The 20,822-nt window shown below is 36.6% G+C and overlaps 3 protein-coding genes across 3 annotated transcripts; 1 reads left to right on the top strand and 2 right to left on the bottom strand.

Annotated features, from left to right (window-relative positions):
* On the bottom strand, window positions 1,272-3,002 carry LOC109722868 (peroxidase 43-like). Its single transcript, XM_020251038.1, has 4 exons — window positions 2,715-3,002; window positions 2,409-2,600; window positions 2,161-2,323; window positions 1,272-1,950 (listed from the first exon to the last, which is right to left on the bottom strand). The coding sequence occupies exons 1-4, from the start codon at window positions 2,937-2,939 to the stop codon at window positions 1,529-1,531; spliced, it is 1,002 nt and encodes a 333-aa protein (XP_020106627.1). The 5' UTR covers window positions 2,940-3,002; the 3' UTR covers window positions 1,272-1,528.
* Window positions 11,283-14,983, bottom strand: LOC109723297 (alcohol dehydrogenase 1). The gene is made up of 10 exons (XM_020251623.1): window positions 14,834-14,983; window positions 14,305-14,441; window positions 13,570-13,616; window positions 12,861-13,186; window positions 12,692-12,774; window positions 12,516-12,591; window positions 12,314-12,375; window positions 12,125-12,220; window positions 11,843-12,004; window positions 11,283-11,664 (listed from the first exon to the last, which is right to left on the bottom strand). The coding sequence occupies exons 1-10, from the start codon at window positions 14,868-14,870 to the stop codon at window positions 11,548-11,550; spliced, it is 1,143 nt and encodes a 380-aa protein (XP_020107212.1). The 5' UTR covers window positions 14,871-14,983; the 3' UTR covers window positions 11,283-11,547.
* On the top strand, window positions 18,608-20,779 carry LOC109723269 (pentatricopeptide repeat-containing protein At3g46790, chloroplastic-like). The gene has a single exon (XM_020251588.1). The coding sequence runs from the start codon at window positions 19,278-19,280 to the stop codon at window positions 20,748-20,750; it is 1,473 nt and encodes a 490-aa protein (XP_020107177.1). The 5' UTR covers window positions 18,608-19,277; the 3' UTR covers window positions 20,751-20,779.

Below are 20,822 nucleotides of genomic sequence, written 5' to 3' on the forward strand. Positions count from 1 at the left end.
GGAATATTCAATTCGACAATCAGTTCTGTTAAATATGATCTTTGCTATTAGAATTATTTAGAAATTAAATTTTATAATTTTTAGACATTATTTATCAAGTGTTCAAAAGGCCTCAAAATTGACTATTTAACGGCCGATGTGGTATGTTCGTAAGTTCAACGCTGTAGAAGAATTCAAATTATATAAAATTTTAATAAAAAATTGTACTTAACATCAAGAACAATAATAATACTTTCTATTTAAAATTGGAGTCTTTTATCACTATTTTTTATAAAATTTTTATTTTCGGCTATTTATTTTGATACTACTTGTTCATTAAGCAAATAAAATTAAAAAGATTATGAAATTTGATTTCTAAATAGTTTTAATAGCATAGATCATATTAAGGGAGTCGATCGTCAAATCAGATGTCTTATTATCGAAAACAACTTACAAATAAGGAAGTCTCCTTACTTTTGAAAGTATAGGAGTCTCTCTCTCTCTCTCTCTCTCTCTCTCTATATATATATATATATATAGAGTCCTGCTATGGTGCTTGTAAAAGCACCAAGCACTTGGTGCTTGTAAGTTTTTTACCGTTAGATCTACTCCTCGGATCATTTTCAACCATTAGATTATACTATTCAACCAACCATCTACTCAATCTTAGGGGGCTCACATCGTCCTAACCATATATCTCTTAATCCAATGGCTAAAAATCTACAAGCACCAATAACTTGGTACTTTTAAAAGCATACGAGCTCAATTCTATATATACATATATGACAACAAAAAATGTATAGAAACTTAGTCTTATCAAACCCTTGAACATGTATGACTAGAAATTGATTGCAATTAACTGAGATAATGGGTTTGAATTAACGAACGCGTTCGCATTGTTTACCATTATTTAAGATTATTCAAAAACTTAGGTTCCATTTAATATATATCATTTTATATGTGAAAGTTGTTTATATATAATGCTAATACTTTATACATACCGATCGAATCATGTGTCTATAAGGATTTGCCTGCGCGCCCTTTTGACTTTGATTATATTGGCAAATAATTGCCTCAGTAAAAAAAATATTAATAATAAAACAAAAAAAGCTGCTACGTACTCTAACTGTGCATTAATTAATGTTCCGACAACTCCTAACTAGATAGAACGTGTTAAACAATAAATGAATGGTCGTTTTAGTAGTTGAGTCCATGACAAATTTCATTAAAACATCATAATTAAGCACCATTACAATACTGTATAATGCCATAATTACCGAATAATTAGGTCAAGATCAAAATAATCGAAAATGTACTAATAATAAACACGAAATAGTTACAAAATTAAATATGTATGTATATGCAAACATTTATCACAATCGCTCACATTTTCTCAACTGTCACACTTCATATAACAAACGTGCACAACCGTTACTTAATTTTCTGTGCATTTGCACAATTTACGCACACAATTACCACGTGAAGAACCAAACCAACCCAACCATGCATGCAAAATAAATTAAAATTAAAATTAAAATTAAAAAACCTCTCAGTTGAACGCAGAACAATTTCGCCGGACCTCGCCGTCGACGCCGGTCCGCACGCCGATCCGGCCCATCCGCACCATCGAGTCGGCGAAGTCGGAGCGGAAGAAGGGCCCGAACAAGGGGCTGAGGGGGTCGAGGTACGAGTCGACGATGGCGCGCGTCGACGGGTCGGCGTAGAGCTGCGCGTCGGACTCGATGGCGGCGAAGCCCGACCGGATGTTGCGGAGGATCTGCGCGTCGAAGACGGTCTCGCTGCCGCGGTCAAGGGGGAGCCGGACGTTGACGTCGCCGCCCTGCGGGCACTGCGACTCGAGCTCCGGCAGGAACGACGGGTTGATGCTCGGGTCGGAGCCGCCGCGGCCGCCGAAGTTGTAGAGCCGGCTCTCCAGGAAGAAGCACGCCGTCGTCCCGATAGTGTGTGCAGCTGCAGTAAAATCCAATTTGCATTAAACTAAAAACTAAATTTAAAAAATAATTATTAAAAAATCAAAACATGTTTTTTATAAACTTGGTGTTTCATGAAACGGCTCAGAAATAATCATAGAGAATATCAAATTATTTATTCTTACTAAATTCTGAAATTCTGAAAATGGTGTACTAACTATCCACTAAATCTATTTAAAGAGTTTGGTACCACTAAGAAGTACTAGATCGTTCCCTGAGAGGCCCTTCGCCGCGAATTTCGCTTTTAAGACATCGATCGACTCGTGGACCTCCGGCATGTTGTCGGCGTCGGAGACGTTCGAAACCCGGCCGTCCCTCCTGCCGGTCGGGAGTTCGTAGAACGGTCCTCGGCTCTGTACCATAAATATAAGCGAAATATATTTAGTACCATACACTATATTCATTGAATCTGATCAGTATCAGTAGCATGCACTGTACCAAAAAAACAGAGTCACGAGCCGCGAGAGCTAAGATATCCGCACACGAGACGACGCCCGGGCACTGAGCCTCCAACTGCTCCTTGGCTCGGTCGATCACCTCGAACCCTCTCAACCCGGCGTGGTTCTGCGCGCTCTTCTCTAAATTTCCTGCTCCGGCCGGTTGTTGTATCAACACCGACCCGTCGCAACCCTACATTGGACTCGCACGGGCACGCGCACGCACGCGCACACGCATTCAAAATTAATGTGGCTTCATTCACAAAATTTTCGCTCGAAATTTTTGTATAAAGAAAAATACACGTACTTGAACGATGCAATCGTGGTAGTGGAGCCTGAGTAACGCGGCGAGAATGGTTACATCCGATTGAGCGAATTCTCTCACAACCGAGCTCACAATGGACTCGGCATTTGGGCACGAGTTGGAGTAGAAACCCACTTGGAGTTGGGCTAAGGAGACCCACTGGGGAGTGAGAGCCATGGCCAAAATATATGGCCAAAAAATGGATCTAAACGTTGTTGAAATCGCCATTGAAGGGGAGGTGTAAGTGGAAGTGATTGGGTTTAAGATACACAAAACAAAACGAAGATGAGGAAGAGGTGCACATATATATATATATATATATATAAAAGAATTATAAATGTATGTGTCTTTTGCAATTATATGTACAGGGCTTTATTAATTGTGAGGTAAAAGAGAGCTAAGGGGAGGGGTTATGTACGTGTCACAATGTCGTAACATTGTTACCGGACCAAGTGTCGCTCGGTGGACCCGTTTGCGGAGTTGCATGTGTCCCCCTCTTTAATTTATGGGTTAGATTTGGTTTCATAGATTAAATTTTTCATTCGACTATTCGAAATTAATATGAAAAACAACAGTCACGTATTAACTATAAACTAAAATTTTAATCTGTACGTGAAATAAGAAGTTTTTATTAACTAATAATTTAAAGTTTCTAGAATATGAGAGGTTGATTTATATTTTCCTGTCTCAGTTATGTTTCAAACCCGTTCCGTTGAATTGTCATTTATTATCATCCTCAGTTCAGTTTTAAGCTAATCTTCTTTGGCATAACAACAAGTGAAAAGTATAAGTGTAGTAACCAAATTATTTAATTTGATTTCATTTGCTTTGGTTTGGTTTTGTTTTGTTTTGTTTTTTTTATTCAAGGATGTGGTTGAGCCACCTTAAGATGTTATTATCAAAATGGGCTGTATGATTGTGACAATCTCTGAGGCACCGCAAACACTGTTAAATGTGGGATAAGGAGTGTGAGCTGTGATGAATCTGAGGCCCCATCCTTTTGCTCTATAAAAGCTTTACTATTTCGGTAGTAGTACCACACTCTCATTTATTGAACCCATGTTAGCTGTACCCAATTTGATGTAATGGAGCAGTAGAGCACATACATTTCATAGAGAAAATTACCTAGAAAGCTTTTTATTAGAATGCTCTCTCTCTCTCTCTCTCTTAATCCCTTTCTACTTCCAATTGTGACTTTTATGTTAGAATAAACTTTAAATACCATCTCTTTAGTTTCGTACTTTTTAACTTTAGAGCTCTATAATTTAACATGTATCAATTTAGTACACTATAATTTTATTTTTCACTTTATTAGTGTTACTTTATATAAATATTTCTTTGTACAGGAGATTATGCATTCCTTATATTAGTGTATACTATATTAGTTTTCTTACCAATTCACAACTCACCATGTATTAGCTTGATCTTTGTTTATATAAAGAGGTCTTTTGTAATTTATTAAATCAGAAAGAAATATATTTTCTTCTCCAATTATTCTTTGTTTCAATTAGAATGGACTCTCTCTCTCTCTCTCTCTCTCTCTCTCTTAATCCTTTTCTACTTCCAATTGTGACTTTTATTTTAGGGTAAACTTCAAATGCCATCTCTTTAGTGTCGCACATTTTTTTTTTTTAGTACTCTATAATTTAACATGTATTAATTTAGTACTCTATGGTTTCATTTTTCTCTTTTCGTCAGCTCTTCGTTAACTTTTCGTTAAATTATATATAAAAAACTTTAGATATCCGACCGATAGTTTATCGAATATTCACTTTAGTATCCTTTAGTTTTAACTCTGTCACTGATTTAACGAAAAAAATTAATAGAGAGGATAATAAAAAGAAAAAAATAAAATCATAGGCTATGAAAGTTATACATTTTAAACCATAGGGTACTAAAGTGAGAAAATGCAAAACCACATGAGTGGTATTTGAAGTTTTTTTTTATTTTATGATTAATTTCAAATAGCTCCATGTAAATATATCGAATAATATATTCCTGTAAAAGTCCAGTTATATTCATATTTGTCCCTCTGATTTATTACTGTCAGAGTATTGCTTATTTTTTAACGGAAGATAAGTGAAAAAAAATTTTGTCATCACAAATATATTCCTTCAAAAATTCAAATTATTAGAATTATACAGACATATCCTCCCAAAAATTCCGAACGGTCATCTTTTTTTTTTTTTTTTCTACCATCCCAAATAATATAAAGGGGTAAAAAAGAATCAATTTATCTTATTCATTAACTAGCATTAAGTATTTTACCAATGATTAACCATATTTTTCTAAAGAATTTTAACAGCAGGAGTATATTTAAAAACGTTAGGATTTTTACAGAAATAAATATAAAAAGCTAAACTTTGCAAAAGTATATTTAGTATTCGATATGTTTACGTTAACCTGTACGCAATTAACCCTTTATTTTATTCAACTTAAATAGTCAAATAAGAAAATTTAAAAATTAATAATAAAAAAGTCAATCAAAAACAAAGGTGAGAGAGCACCATTTCAAAAAGGCCTATAACTGAGGGATCTTCATATATTCTGCAGGGGCCATTATACATAGTTCTATTGGGAGTTCCCAATGGAATTTTTGCTCCACTTTTGTATCATCTCCTCCTAATGGAATTAAATAATTAATGTGAGGTAGTTTTGTTTGTTTTATCCCTTTTGTTCTTTGTTCCAAGAGAGAATTTGGGTGGTGGATCAAAGCACATTTATGGAAACAGTGAGGCTCCTCCCCCTTGGACTTATTATCTTAAAATACAAAAGGTAAAGATAAAAAGAGAAAGGGAAAAAAAAAAAAAAAGGCACATCCTATTTATTATTTCCCCATCCTAGCAAGTAACATATTCTAAATTGCTTCAATGGAGTGGTTGAGATCACTATGAATGGATCATAAGAGATGTTAATAAGCAATAAGAGGAGCCTTGTGTGTTTTCCTACACTTGGATATATTTAGCTAAAAGGAGATACTATGATATCATAAGGATTCTTCTTCACCAAGCTTTTTTATCTTATGTGGTATATGAGATGTAGACTAAAATAAAAAGGCCCCACACTGTGTTCACCAATTCACATTGTTGTTTAACTTTTTTTTTTTTTTTTTTTTTTTTTTTTTTCCTAAAATGCATATAACCCTCTCAGTATATCATATATTGTACTTTATCTTTTTGTATAAAAAAGTATACACTTAAATCTCCATCAAAGGGAAACCAAAATAGCTCTCTCTTATTTATAGTGTTGAAAGAGGATAAATGCTAACGACATAAATTTTTAAAAAGATTAAGTGTATAATGCATTTTTCAATCTGGAAAATTTAGTGCAATATGTGATATATTGAGGAGCGTATAGTAGTACATTTTAGCTTTTTCTCTTTTTTGGAGCTCTTAATTAAGCTTTAGCTTTTAGGCATTTTAACGGGCCTCTGGGTCGAGGATTATTAGGATTGTTAATGGGCTGGGCCACAAATCTGTTAACAGTGTTGTGTTGTTTTGAGTGATTAGATTGGATTTGGGGCCTGTATTATGTTTCGACAAGTACTACAATATCATTTTGAAGAGTAATTACTTAGATTAATTGTTTTCTCCCTCAAAAAAAAAAAAAAAAAAAAAAAAAAAAAAAAAAAAAAACTGCATCAAACCACCTTTAACCTTTAAAACGATATTTGTGACAAAGGGTTGTCTAGGTTTGGAACATCGACAACGGTAATTGGATAACCGAAATAGTAGCTTGTTAGCGGGTTACTTGAGAGGGCAGGAACAGTATAATTTTTCGGAAGGCGTGTTGGACCCTCTCCTAGTAGTCTATAAGATCAAACAGCTGATGAATCTTTAGAAGCAGGCCCTCTCAGCTAATAGGTGTTAGGGTTTTTTTTTTTGTTGCCTTATCCATATAGTTTAATTCATCTCTCCATTTGTTGGAGCAGATAGTATAAAATCTTTTTTCAAAAACAATTAAATAATAATAATAATAATAATAGTAAGGAAGAAATTGTGAATTAGAGAAGGCCCAAGGGTGAATGCAAAGGGAAGTGAGGCACCACCAAACCCACACTCTCTTTCCTCATCTCCCTCTTCTCCTCCACCTCACTCTTCTCTTGCTTCTGAGAAAAATTGAGCTTCTCCACCTCTATCTTCTGCTGCTGCTGCTGCTGCTGCTGCTTTTGATCTGATCATCACGGGTGCAACTTTGCAATGGACTAGTAAGTAAGAGACACTAAGACCCTTTTTTTTTTTCCCATTTTTTCCTAGCTGTTTCTTTTAAGCTGTTTTTCTACAAGCTGGTTTTTGGTGGCTTTTTTATACTGAAGCTATATATATATATATATATATATACTTTATTTGGAAATGGGATTTGTCTACTGTTTGGGTTACTTGGTGGCCAAGGAGAAGAAGCACAAGAGAGTCAAAAAGGCACATGTTCTTTTTCATTTTTTACAAAAAAAAACAATTTTAATTTTTTAATGGAGGAGAGTAGTGGAAAGTAACTGGATGGAAAAAGCTAACATAGGGCTAGTCCAGCTGCCTTCTTTGACGGGCCTAAGTCAATTCCAGTAAAAAAAATATTGGAAAAACTTCAAAAAATCATTATGTGGTTTCGTAGTTTCTCATTTTATCCTTCTGTGGTTTAAATATATCAAATTGCCCCTCTGTGACTTTATTTTTATCTTTTCGGTAGCTTTTTCGTTAATATTTCATTAAATTATATACAAAAAACTTCAAATACCCATCTAGATTTATCAAATATTCATTTTAGTATCCTTTAATTTTAACTTTATCACTGATTTAAGAAAAAAAAATAAAATTGATAAGAAAAAGAGAAAAAAAAACCACAAGGGAATAAATTGATACATTTTAAACCAAAGGGGGGCAAAGTGAGAAACTACGAAACCACAAGGATGGGTTTTTGAAGTTTCCCCAAAAATATTTGTGAGCAATCTTCATATGGATCCGTACTGTTGATTTTTATTTTTTTTTGGATAGAAATATATAGAACTTATCTGAGCTGCGAACGATTTTGAATTAGCTATTCAACTTTTCAAGCATTTATTTTTATTATTCAATCTTTTAATTTGTTTGATTTAGCATAGCTAACGGTACTCTAACTTAAAATTTTAAACTAATTACTTAATTTATTAAATTTATAGTTACAAAAATTGTATGAATTATACTAGTTAAATCTGTAAAGATAAATGACGTATTTAAATTTTGAAGTCAAAAAATTATTTTCTGATTCAAATCAAACAAATAAAAAAATTAGTTAATAAAGTTAAAATTTTATATTCAGAGCTCACGGGCGCATATATTTTTAGTTTGAAAGGATCAGTACCTAGTTTGGAGTGCCTTTCAATTGCTCTAGATAATAGCCGGTGTATATTTTGTGATGTATATTGTAAAGGGTTTCATGGTTGGTATCCGAAGTACCAAGTTCGAATTTTAGTTGATTCATATTTTCAGCTAAATTTATTTTTATATGAAATAAACGAACCGGATAGCGTGCTACATATCTCTCAAAAGATATATATATTTAATGGTTAAACAAAAATATACATTTAATGGGTAAACCCGGATAAGAATAAAAATTATGCGATCCCTCTTTTTTTTTTTTCGTTTGAATTGTAAGACACAAAATGATTGTGTGCATGAAAGGAAAATAAAAACTTAGCGCGCCAACATAACAACTACTATTATAGTGCATGTGTGGTCAACACAAAAAAAAAATTAATGTGCACTAAGAAAATTATAAATCATATGATAAGGGTGTTTATAGGTGCCACGTTTCCTTAACTTACAATCTTTATTGCAGGACGATTTACGATTATTTTTTATTTGAAATTTTTTTTTTTTCATTAATTGGTTGGAGAGTTGGATTTGAACGAAGAGCATCCGAGCCATCCTCTTGTGATCTTGCAAGTTAGAGCGAGGAGTTTCTCATTAATTTTTTTTTGCATAACACTTACTACAAAGATGTTGTTCTCTATTTCATAACAGCAGTAACCCTTTTTTTTTTCATGTTTTGAAATTCTACTACATGTTTGGTGGATTTTAAAGCAATTTTTAATTAAAAATTATTAAATTAGATATCTGATAAATAAAATAAAAGTTTGGTGATCTCCGGTTATGGTGATGGTGGTCATCTAAGATTTAGTAAATGATTGGTTGAATAGTATGACCTGAATATAATAGCCGGACTTATATATATATATGCCATGTCGTTTACGTGGGTGACCAAATCGTTTGCTAAATGACAGAGTTGTCCCTGGTTAGTTAATTTTGCATTAATACCTCCTCAAAAGCCTGGAATATTGGGATAAAAATTTTGTGGGCACCCATCACGACCGTTCCTTTCCACAATCGGCTTCTTTTTCTCTCTCTCTAAAAAATCGGAGCCCACAATTTTGTTTTCTTTTCATTTCCGATGGTTGCGATGGGCACCGGGACCGTCCCCAAAAATTTTGGGGACGATGCCCACAAAATTTTTGTCCGGAATATTGACCATGCAAAAGTACTTTTGCCAATATTTATTAATGAATTGGTCCAAATGGATTCTGTGTTTTCACTTTTCAGGGATGTAATTAATGATAAATTTGTTGCAAGTAATGGCACATAGATTCTTGGGTTCAATTAGTGACAAGAGAATACTTTTGCCGAGTTGTATTTATTGTTGAGAGAATTACGAGTTACAGTACAAAATCAACAAACAAATACATTTCAACAAAAAAAAAAGAAGAAATAAAATCCAAAACAAGAAACTGGTACTACATATATATATAAGATGCGCTTCTCTATGTTCAGTACAACGCCAGAAACACTACCAGCTAACAAATGATCGATCAATCGATCAGCGAAGGCCCGGTCGAGAGTGAAATGAAAAGTACGGCGCATACGAAGCGGCCTGGTCGAGGTTGTTCTTCTTCGTCTTACTGTCTTGGTTTTGCTTCTGCTTCTGCTTCTGCTTCTGCTTCGCCTCGGACTTCTCCTCTTGTGAGGAGGAGGAGGACTTCGTTGGGAACACCTTGGAGAGCCCTGGGATGCAAGAGAAGTTGGAGGCCATGATCTTCTTCTTTTTTTTTTTTTTTCTCTTTATTTATGTTTTGATATGATGATGCTATATGGGACTTGGATTTAAGAGGGCTTATATATATAGAGGAGGGGGAGCTACAACAAATAGAGCTTACCAAGTAAGCTGTTTGACTCTATAATACAAGCTTCCTTGGGAAGCAAGGATCAAGGAATCTGGGCTTGTTGGGGTCTGGAAATATTTAATAATGGCCAGAAAAAAATCCTTCCCTTATCTCATACAGAATTAATCTATTGATTGATGGTGACAAAAGAAGTGGAGGGGCAAGAGAGGGAACTTGGTCTCCAGGTTTGAAATGGTTTCAATAACTGTGACAGTTAGGTGGTGTTTGGATTGATGTATTTGTTGATTCAACGTAATTCGAGTGCAGTGATATTGGAGTTTTCCTGAAGTATGTTTATTTTATTATTTATTTTGACATAACTTGTACAGTTTAAAAGTTAAATTTAATTATTTTTTCTGTTTTTTTTTTATATAACTTGATGCCGGTGAAATTAGTTTTTTGAGTTTTATTATTTATTTTGATGTAAATAAGTATATCTCGTTATCTCCTAAATATATGGTAAACTTACTCCTATAAAATTTAACCTATTAAATAATTAAAATTTTTGTTATTATTTAAAAATAATCTTAATTTAGTATAAATAAAGTAATTCTAACTTATTATAAAAGAAATAGAGTTTGGAATTTACTATTTAATAATTTTTTTAAAGAAGGTTGAGTGTGGCGGAAGTCGAGTTCAACACTTTAGAAGCGAAAGTCGAGAATAGATAAAGTGCAGGTCTAACGTAATTTGAGTTATACTATATTTTTAACTTACACAAAAACAAATACCAAAAATAATGAAACTTAAGTTCCACCTCTCCATTTATACCAAAACAAACGCCCTCTTAGGGGTGGATTCACCACAGCTCTAATGCGGGTGGATTCACCACAGCTCTGTTGCGCAAGGAATTTTATACTATCACACTTGCACCACGTCATCAATAACAAGCCAATCACATTCCTTCTTTTCAAATAAAAGTACAATAAAAATATTTTTTTACAATCATGATGGGACATATATTCCTAAAAGGAGATATTTAATTAATTTGTTACGCCACGTCACCGATACATCCATTGCATTTTAGAAATTTTCCTGTTGCGCGCAACAGCGAAATCGTGCGGTGGGCTCGATATAGGTCGGTTTGGCTAAACGATCGAATTGGTTGTTCATATGTTAAACTTTAAGTTTTCAAATGACGGGCCCCTGATCCTGTCAACAACACTATCGTACGCGCATTTTATGAAGCCCAAAAGCTTGGTACCAATTTGGGCCCAGAAGCTCTATTTTCGACAGTGATATTCGAAGAAGCAATAATATATAAAAACTTTTCTACTAAAACCACCTCAACAGTTTTTAGTTTCTACAAGCAGCTGCTAAATTTTCATGATATATGTTGTTAGGGCTTTTTCCAAAAGCCATTACCAATGCAGTAGAACAGATGTAATCAAAGGTAGAACATGAGCTGACACATTCTTCTTATAAACTGCAAATCTTATTAGATAAAACGACAAGAAGCAAAAGCAAGCCTAATTACAAGAACTAAAAGCACTTTCTAAGCAAGCACAAAAAAGAAAGTACAAAGCTCATCTCCCATCAGCCTCACATGCCCCTTTTTATTCCTTTTTATTTAAGCACCAGAGAGGGTTTTTAGTTGACATGATTGATATATATATTCGGCCCCTAGAGAAGGGAGCGAAATTGATCCTAACCGTCCATGCGGATGATGCATCGAATGCTCTCCCCCTTGAGCATGTAATCAAAGGCCTTGTTGATTTCAGAGAATGGCACACTGTGTGTGATGAACTTCTCCAATTCTAGCTCCTGCACAGTTGTACGAATCATGGAACACACATTAGAATTTTCTTCGACTACTAAGCCATAGTTTGCAGATAAATTTAGATAGAATAACCTGGTTTGGCCGAAGCTATTATTTCACTCGATGCTCGCACAGTTTGACAAAATGAGAAGCCTACGATAAAAGCAAGCATAAATGTGTTACCTTATTCATATACTTTTCCACGACCGAAGGGAGATCGGTGCGAGGCTTGTAGTTTCCAAAGAAGGTCCCCTTGAGGGTTCTCTCATTCAGGAAATTCATGGGTTTGGTTTTGAATTCGGCGTCCTTGTTCGGCACCCCGACCAACACGGCAACACCCCAGCCCTGAGATTCAAGAGCAATCTTGTTTCACAATCTGATATGAATAATTCTCATAGAGTAAAATCAGCAAGAATGAAAAGAGCTCTCGATTTGCCATTCGGCAGCGGTGGTTAAGGAAATTACATCATGAACACACTCAAACGCCGATATCATGGCATTTACATTTCCGGTGCACTCAACTGCACGATCAACTCCGCCCTTAGTCATCTCAACAAGAACCTGAAAAAAGAGCATCGCAAACGGACACATACCTGAGAATCATTGAAATCTCTAAACTATACACTGACTAAAAACAGCATACACAATACAAACCTCTTGCACTGGTTTGTCGTAGTCCTTTGGATTCACGAAGTCGGTGACACCAAATTTCTTAGCTGGCAATTGTAAAAAAAAAGAAAAAGAGGGGAGAACTTAATGTGGGGCATAGAACATCTATTAGCAAAGTAGATTGCGGTAAATTAAAATTTTCAGGTAAGTAGCTTCAATTTTTATGAGAGCCAATTCTATATTCCACCTTCTTCAAATCTATTTGGGTTTAAGTCGATGCCGAAAATTTTTGAAGCTCCTGCAATCCTGGCACCTTCGCAAGCCTAACCAATGAAAAGATACAGATTTGATCAATTACTACCGTGGTCTAAAATTATTCTGATATTGAAGATATAGACAAATTCTAGGTCGAAAGAGGCTCACAGCTAGGCCTACAGCTCCCAACCCAAAAACAGCCACCGTCGAACCCTTCGGAGGTTTAGCAACATTGAGTGTCGCACCGAGACCTTACATAGAAAAACAAACAACTTCATTACCAAAATTGTCAAAATGACTCTTCACGCGAAATCAAAAGATAGGCTTAATCTCTCACCAGTTGAAATTCCGCAGCTAAGAACGCAAACTTTATCTAAGGGAGCCGAGGGGTTGATCTTGGCGACACATCCGACATGGATGACGGTGTACTCGCTGAATGTGGAGGTCCCAACGAAATGGTATATCGGTTTTCCATTGATCGAAAACCGCGATTGCCCGTCGCCAATCATCACTCCCCTGTCAGTATTGATTCGAAGGAGATCGCACATGTTGCTTTCCTCCGACTTGCAGTGGGCACATTCTTTGCATTCCCCAGTGAACACGGGGAGGACATGGTCTCCTGGTGCGAGCTCGGTCACGCCCTCACCTACGCTCTCTACGATGCTGCGAACATCAAATGATAGAATACGATGAATTTAATGGTTTCGACTAGAATATAATGAACTAACATAAACTTATTCGCCATCGAGGTCGGTGTAGTATGGCTCAAACAATTAATCTTAGACAAAGCTCTTCATTTTGAAAATAACCTGGTTAAGTATACTACTATTAAACCCTCAAAAAGAAGGGGAAAAAAATGTGTTACATTATTCAAAGCTATGGAGCTGAATTGTGTTAAAAGGTTACAGGTGAGTTTAATTAACTTGACTCTCAATCAAACAACTGCTTCATTGAAAATGTTGCAGAAAACTCATAAACAAGAGAAAACTGAAGCAAATTACAGAAGAAAAACTAAGGAATTAGAATAATTCTAGGTAGAGCCATACCCTCCAGCTTCATGGCCGAAGATGCGAGGAAAAACAGGAGTCTGCCCCTGCAAAATTTAGAAATTAAATCAAGTTAGAGATATAGTCCTAAATTCTCTTCTTCTTCTTTTTTTGTTTGAACAATTTAACTCAGATGAAAGGAAGGCCAAACGACTCGAATTCTTCTAAAATTATCCAAGCATTCAAATGAAGAAGGCTACTCGAGTCGATCGAAGGTTGTTGACGAAAATCAACACAATTGCGAGCTTCGCGTATAAGACTTTTTAAAAGTTTAGGAGTCCTGCTACAATGCTATCAATAGCTCCAAACACTCGGTGCTATCAAGTTTTCCGCCGTTATCCGCCGATAGATCTACCTCTTTGACTACTAGTTCTGACCATTTCCGGTCCTTAGATCATACTATTCCACCAACCACCCACAAAACTCTAAGAAATCACTATCGTCCTATCATCCTAACCGCACATCCCTTCATCTGATGGTCTAAGAAATCACTATCGTCCTAACCGCACATCCCTTCATCCGATGGCCGAAAACCTGATAGGACCAATGACTTGGTGCTGCTATTAATAGTATTCCAGCCTAGTTCAAAGTAAGTTTAGACGACGATCTGCAACCGAGCGAACATTCAAGATACCTCCACTATATAAACTAAAAACGAGAAATACCACAGAATTGGATTTAATTTACTACAAAAGGAAAGATCATCATAAGAGAGGTTAAGCTAAGCTTATAAACCTTAGCTTCCCAGAAGTAGACATCAGTGTGGCAGAGGGCGGTGTAGAGGATCTTCAGCCGCACCTCCATCTTCTGCGGCGGCGCCACCTCCACCTCCTCGATCACCAGCGGCTTCCCCGCCTCCCACGCCACCGCAGCTGCATCGAACAACGTTCGATTCACCATCATCAACTATCATATACATAAATATATACACACTATACACACGGAAAAATGCTCTTCCTACAAGCAACCTCCACATCAATCTACAAAATTTAGAATTTAATGGCTAGATTTCACTATTTCCCTCGCGAATTACAACAAAATTTTTTATTAAACAACAGATCCAGATATATGGAAATAAAATAGGGAAAAAAAAAGAACAGGAACCCATTTCCCCAAAACCCTACAGAGAATAAAAATAAAGCAGCAAAAAAAGGAATAATCCTTCGCCAAAAATGAACAAACAATCACCCCGAAAAGTGTACAAAAATAACAACAACAACAACAACGAAGAATTTTAAGAGAAGTATAGAAACGACCCACAAACCTTTGCATTTGATTACTTTCCCAGCCATGCTCGACATGTCCCAAAAGCTCCTCAAAAACTCAAATCCCACCTCTTCAAAACACACACGCGCACACACCAAAAAACAAAAAAAACCAAGTTTGGCCAAAAAAGTGAGTCGCTATGAGGGCCTTATATAGCCCCACGTTGCTTTGTTCGCCTTTGATTTAATTCCCCTGGTTTACTAGCGTGGTAAAACCGGTGCACGATTACGTTGTTCCTACGATACAAACTTTTGTTAAACGGAACCTGGGGATTAAAAACAGGTGAATAAATAAATAAATGAAAAATTGTGAGATTGGTGGGTTTTTTTCCTTTAATTTAGATTAGGAGAGGGGAGGGGAGTAGGATAAGAGTCGCGCGGTGGGGTGGTCAAAAGACTCAAAACTGGGAACTTGAGCGAAAAGCGGTGGTCCCGGAAACCAACCCTGGTTTTGCAACAGCCAACCGGTTTTGTCGCTCCGGATTAGGCTCGTTGACTAGTTTTTAAATGGTTTTTTGTTTTTTGTTTTTTGTTTTAATTTTTTCAATCTCTTTTTAACAATTCCTCTGTGTAGGTAATTACTACATGTGCATTAAATATACAGAGTCCATCTTCGATACTTTCAAAAGTACGAGAGGCCCCGTGTTTATAAGATATTTTCGATGATAGGATGTCCGATTCGACGATCAGCTTCGTTCGATATGATCTATCCTATTGGAACTGTCTAAAAACCAAATTTTAGATTTTTTTGACATCATTTACTAAGTGATCAAAAGGTCTAAAAAATGACTATTTTAACGACCGATGTGGCACATTTTTAAGTTCAACGGTATAAAAATATTCAAATTACATGAAAATTTAATAGAAAATTCTACTTAACATCAGTAGCAAGATTAATACTTCCGATTTAAAATTTGAATCCTTTATCACTGTTTTTTATGAGATTTTTATTTTCAGCCATTCATTTTGAGGCTACTCGTTCACTAGACAAAAGAAATCTAAAAATTATAAAATTTGGTTTCTAAATAGTTCCAATAGCGTAGATCAAGTTTAACGGAACCGATCGCCAAATCGAATGTCCCATCATCGAAAACAACTTACAAGCACGGGGCCTCCCATACTTTCGAAAGTATAGGACCCTAGCTCTATATATATATATATATATATATATATATATATATATATTATTCTTTTTTATTCTAGTATATAGAAATATCACTCAAAATTTTAAAAATATTTTATTTATTTTTTAACGATCAAAATAATTTTTTAATTAATTAAAAAATTCAAAAACAATTTCTATTTTCTCTAGAATTTACCAGGCGATTGTTTTGTATAAGAATATTTTGGTAATTTTATAATAAATTGAAAAATTTTAAATAACAATAAAAAATGAATAAGCAAAAGCGTACATAAAAACTGTTAGATTTTTAGTATCAAAAAAAATTGACAGGAGAAGAGCCTAATATAAACCATTGAATGAGATGGTATAAAATTTATATATCTTTTTGAATATACAAATAGAATTACTCTAGCAATTTAAAATGCTCGTCCATTGACATTCATATGTATATATTTAACATTTGTATTTAGGATGTTATCAATATAATTTTTTCCAACAAAATGAACAATTTTTTTTTCAATAATCATCATTGCTCATGCCCAAAAAAACGAGTAAAGAATCCTCAAAATAACTACTATAATAACTTCAAACTAATATTATGTCCTCCAAATATAGCCTTACTCTTCGTATTTTTCGTAATGTTAAAAAAAGAGAAAAAAAAAGAAAGAAAAAGAGAAAAAGCAGCATTTGAAATTGGAGAAGTAATTTTTCCTAAGATGAACATCTAAAAATAAACCTCGTGTTCATCTTATATTTGCATAGCATTTTGGAATAAAAAATTATAGTAATTATAAAACCAACCATAAAGGCCATTATATCTTTAGATTAGATACCATTAATTTCTATTGGATGGTGAGGAGACTTAGATTGTTGCTGATGTAAGAGGCGTGAATAAGTAACACTAGGCAAAGAAAATAGTGTAACGGTTAGTCTAGAATTATTGTTTCATCATACTTTTTCCAAGATTATTGCTGAAAAGGACAAATAAGACATATTGTCCTTTTATTCTATGGTAAAAATATTACAAGTCTNGTGAAATAGTATGATCTAACGGGTGAAAATGATCAAAAGGGTAGATCTAATGGCGGAAAACTTGGTAGCACCAAGTGCTTCGTGCTATTAATAGCATAGTAGCCGGACTCTATAGATATATATATATAGAGTAGGCTGGCATGCTTATGGAAGCACGGAGCCCTCCGTACTTCCACTTTGTTTTCGATGTTCGGACTTTCGAATCGACGATCGGTTCCGTTAGAGTTGATCTAGAGTATTTGAAGTCCCTAGAAAATAATTTAAGGCCAAGTTGGTACTATGCAGCAATGAAATATGCAAATGAGGTGAACGATAGCGAGATCGAGAAAGCAACCCCCGAATGTGATTCACAGCAACTACACTCTTCAATGGTCATGTACTCGAGTGTGGTCGCGATAGTCTAAAGCATACTTTTGAGTTTGTTGATTCGTACCTCACTGTAAACTAAAATTGTTAATAAAAAAGCTTACAACAATAAAAAGTTTTAATACAAGGCACATCGAACTTCAAAAAAGAAGTGCCCAATGTCCCAAATTCAGAATAAAGTTCTTCTTAGTATAGCAATTTTTGAGAATTTTTAATAGTGCAAACCAAACGCACCTTAAAAAACAGTCTCTTATTAAAGATTCTACTCTAATCTCGCGTTACATTGATATTTACATCCCTTAAAAATATAAATATCTAGATTAATGTGATGGCGAGGATTTGACACGTAAAGCTGATATTTGCAATCTTCTCTAGGTTGATAAATCTTGGGACCACAAAGTAAAGGCCAACATTATTCCAGAAACCTATCTATTTCATGCACTTCCCTGTCACACTATAAGGAGGGTTATGTCTTTATGCCATTCTCAGTCATGAACATTGTCAAGTCTTCTTCTAAATTCTATGCTTCTCTACAATGGCATTGACTAGTTAGGCCGGGATATTGGGCCGGGCCGGGCCGACCTCAATAAGTTGTGACAAATTACGCCTATGAAATGGCTATTTTGGTTTTGTTGACCCAAATTTTTTTGGTAATGGGCCGCCCAAGAGCTTCGGCACCATCGTGTCTCATTCAATATAATAAAGTAGAGGTACTATACTATCAGAAGTATAAGGAATCTGATACTTTCAATTTTTTGGCCCTTAGATCAATATGTTTAATCATTTCTAATGTTTGGATTAAAACTTCAATCCTAGAGGGATCGCAAGCATTCCAATTCTTACAATTCTTGATTGAAGGATCAAAAAATCGAAAGTATAAAATTTTCTGTTCTTTAGATAGAATAGTAACTCTACATCAATCTATTGATCATTATTAATTAATGCAAATTAAAATTATGGTGATGGGTGTAGAGGGTGTTTAGGCAACGGAGCTAGCAGACGACGTAATTCATGTCTGGGATAGGTGGATGGTCAAGAAAGGATTGCGTAATACGTGTCATAGCTTTCCTGAATTGGTTGCGTGCTGGTGGATCATTTAGAAGGCCAGGAACGATATGATTTTTCGAAACATCCAACTAGATCCTTTATTAACTGTGCACAGACTAAAGGAGCTGTTGAAATTCTAGGGCCTTCTCACCCAAACAGTTAGAAGCCCTACCACCGCGTGATATGTGTTTTTTTTTTTTTACTCAACTGTCACGTTTTTGACTTGAGGCTTTAGGTGCCTCATCCCTATAGTCTAATTCATCCTTTTTTTAACTCAACTGCCACGTCTTTGACTTGAGGCTTTAGGTGACTCGCCCTTATAGCCTAATTCATCCTTTCAATGAATGAATCATTGAAACATGTAGCGTGCTATCTTATCTCAAAAAAAAAATTCTTGACCAAGACAAGGAAGATCTTGGCGAAGATCTAATTGGGAGTCAACTGCATTTAGGTTGAACTTTATTTTAATCTTTCCGTAATTTAGTAAAATTAATTTTTTGAAACTTAAGACCAAAGCAGTTTTTAATACAAATATAGAGATATAAATTTGGGTAATTAAGTTTTAGGTATTGGGATCAGATTGGTAAATTACGAGAGCGCCCCTGTTTGTCGTAACAGGCTTATGGGGGCGGGTGCCCCTCTCGCAGAATGCGAGCTGTTACCGCTCATCACATCCCGTTTACTGCCTGAAGGATCATGGGGTGTCAATAAGACCCCAGTGGCAATTTTATATCACCCTCCCTCCCCATCCCCATGTTATGCATCCGATGTGGGACTAATGTCCTTGTATTTTGGCCAGTTTCCAAATTTGTCCTCGTTGTTTTTGCGTTTTTGCGAAAAAAAACCTTTACAACGGTCACCGATGCGCTTTTATCATGCGGGAGAGGCTCACAAACCTCCTACGTAACTGCGGCGGCGCCGCCGCCGAGCTCCGGGCCGGAATGCAAGCTCACGCGCACGCCATAACCTGCGGCCTCCTCCCCCACGCGACGCTCGAGACCGATCTCCTCCTCATGTACTCGCGCTGCTCGTGTATGAACTACGCCCGCCGAGTGTTCGACCGAATGCCCCAACGAAACATGCACTCTTGGAACATCCTCTTCTGCGGCTACGCCCGCCGCTCCCTCTTTTACACGGCGCTTAGCCTCTTCCCCCGCTTCCTCGCCTCCGGCCTCCTCCCCGATCGCTTCACGTTCCCGCCTCTTCTCAAGTCCTGCGGCGGAGTTGCCGATTCCACCCTCGGAATGGTCCTCCATTGTTGGGTCATTCATCTGGGCCTCGAAGAGCATGTTGTGGTTCAGGGTTCGGTTTTGGACATGTATGCCAAATGCGGGTGCTTGGACCAGGCGCTCCGGGTGTTTGAATCAATACCCAGAAGAGATACTGTGATTTGGAATACCATGATTGCGGGGTTTGCTAGAGCCGGGTGTTCACTCGAAGCATTGGGTCTTTTCCGCCGGTTGCAATGGGAGGGAGGGGCCGTGGATTCGATGTCTATACCGAGCATTCTAAACGCCTGCAGTAGGGAAGGAGACTTGATGAAAGGGAAGGAAGTTCACGGGAGAGTGATCCGGTGCGTAGTGTTCGATTGGGATGTTCCTGTTGGGAATTCATTGATCGACATGTACGCCAAGTGCGGCTGCTTGGATGATTCAAATAAGGTTTTCTTAAGCATGAGCAATCGGAACATCGTAACGTGGTCCACTATGATATCTTGTTATGGAGCTCATGGCAAGGGCGAAGAGTCGCTGCGCCTGTATAAGGAGATGATATCGGAAGGGGTAGTGCCAAATGGTGTTACGTTTACATCTGTCTTATCAAGCTGTAGCCACTCCGGCCTCATTGAAGAGGGTCGAAGGATCTTTGAGTCGATAAGTAGAATTCACGATGCCGTGCCGAGTATCGAGCAGTACGCTTGTATGGTGGATCTCTTGGGTCGATGTGGTAGCATTAAGGAAGCTCTGCAGCTGATAAGTAGCATGCCAATGGAACCTTCAGGCTGCGTTTGGGGGGCGTTGCTCGGCGCCTGCGCTGTTCATAAGAATGTGGAGGTCGGTGAGATTGCCGCACAAAGGCTTTTCAAATTGGAGAAGGGGAATCCGAGCAACTACGTGGCTCTTTGCGGTATATACGAAGCGGTTGGTGATTCGGAAGGCGTAGCGGAGGTGAGATCAAGGATGAGGGAGCTGGGGATGGTGAAGATGCCAGGGTGTAGTTGCATCGAGGTGAGAGGGCGCTTGCATGCTTTTTACCAAGGGCATGTTTCTCATCATTTGGCAAAGAATATTCATGAGGTGTTAGATGGATTGGTTGAGGAGATGGTGACTTTAGAAGGTGATTATGGGTGAGGAGGATTTGCCTTGCTGTTGATGTATGGAAAAGGTTATACATTGTCTTTTTAGTTTCTACACGATCACATT

Source organism: Ananas comosus, linkage group 17 (genome assembly GCF_001540865.1).
Source record: "Ananas comosus cultivar F153 linkage group 17, ASM154086v1, whole genome shotgun sequence".
In the NCBI taxonomy this organism is placed as follows: Eukaryota; Viridiplantae; Streptophyta; class Magnoliopsida; order Poales; family Bromeliaceae; genus Ananas; species Ananas comosus.

Coding starts and splice junctions, on each gene's coding strand:
- LOC109723297 (XM_020251623.1), bottom strand. CDS start 14,870: ATGTCGAGCATGGCTGGGAAAGTAATCAAATGCAAAG. Junction 12,376..12,515: donor CCCAAATAGATTTGAAGAAG/GTGGAATATAGA, acceptor TACAATTGCCAG/CTAAGAAATTTGGTGTCACC. Junction 12,221..12,313: donor ACGACAAACCAGTGCAAGAG/GTTTGTATTGTG, acceptor CTCTTTTTTCAG/GTTCTTGTTGAGATGACTAA.
- LOC109722868 (XM_020251038.1), bottom strand. CDS start 2,939: ATGGCGATTTCAACAACGTTTAGATCCATTTTTTGGCCATATATTTTG. Junction 2,324..2,408: donor CTCGTGACTCTGTTTTTTTG/GTACAGTGCATG, acceptor TTTATGGTACAG/AGCCGAGGACCGTTCTACGA. Junction 1,951..2,160: donor CGATCTAGTACTTCTTAGTG/GTACCAAACTCT, acceptor ATTTTACTGCAG/CTGCACACACTATCGGGACG.
- LOC109723269 (XM_020251588.1), top strand. CDS start 19,278: ATGCGGGAGAGGCTCACAAACCTCCTACGTAACTGCGGCGGCGCCGCC.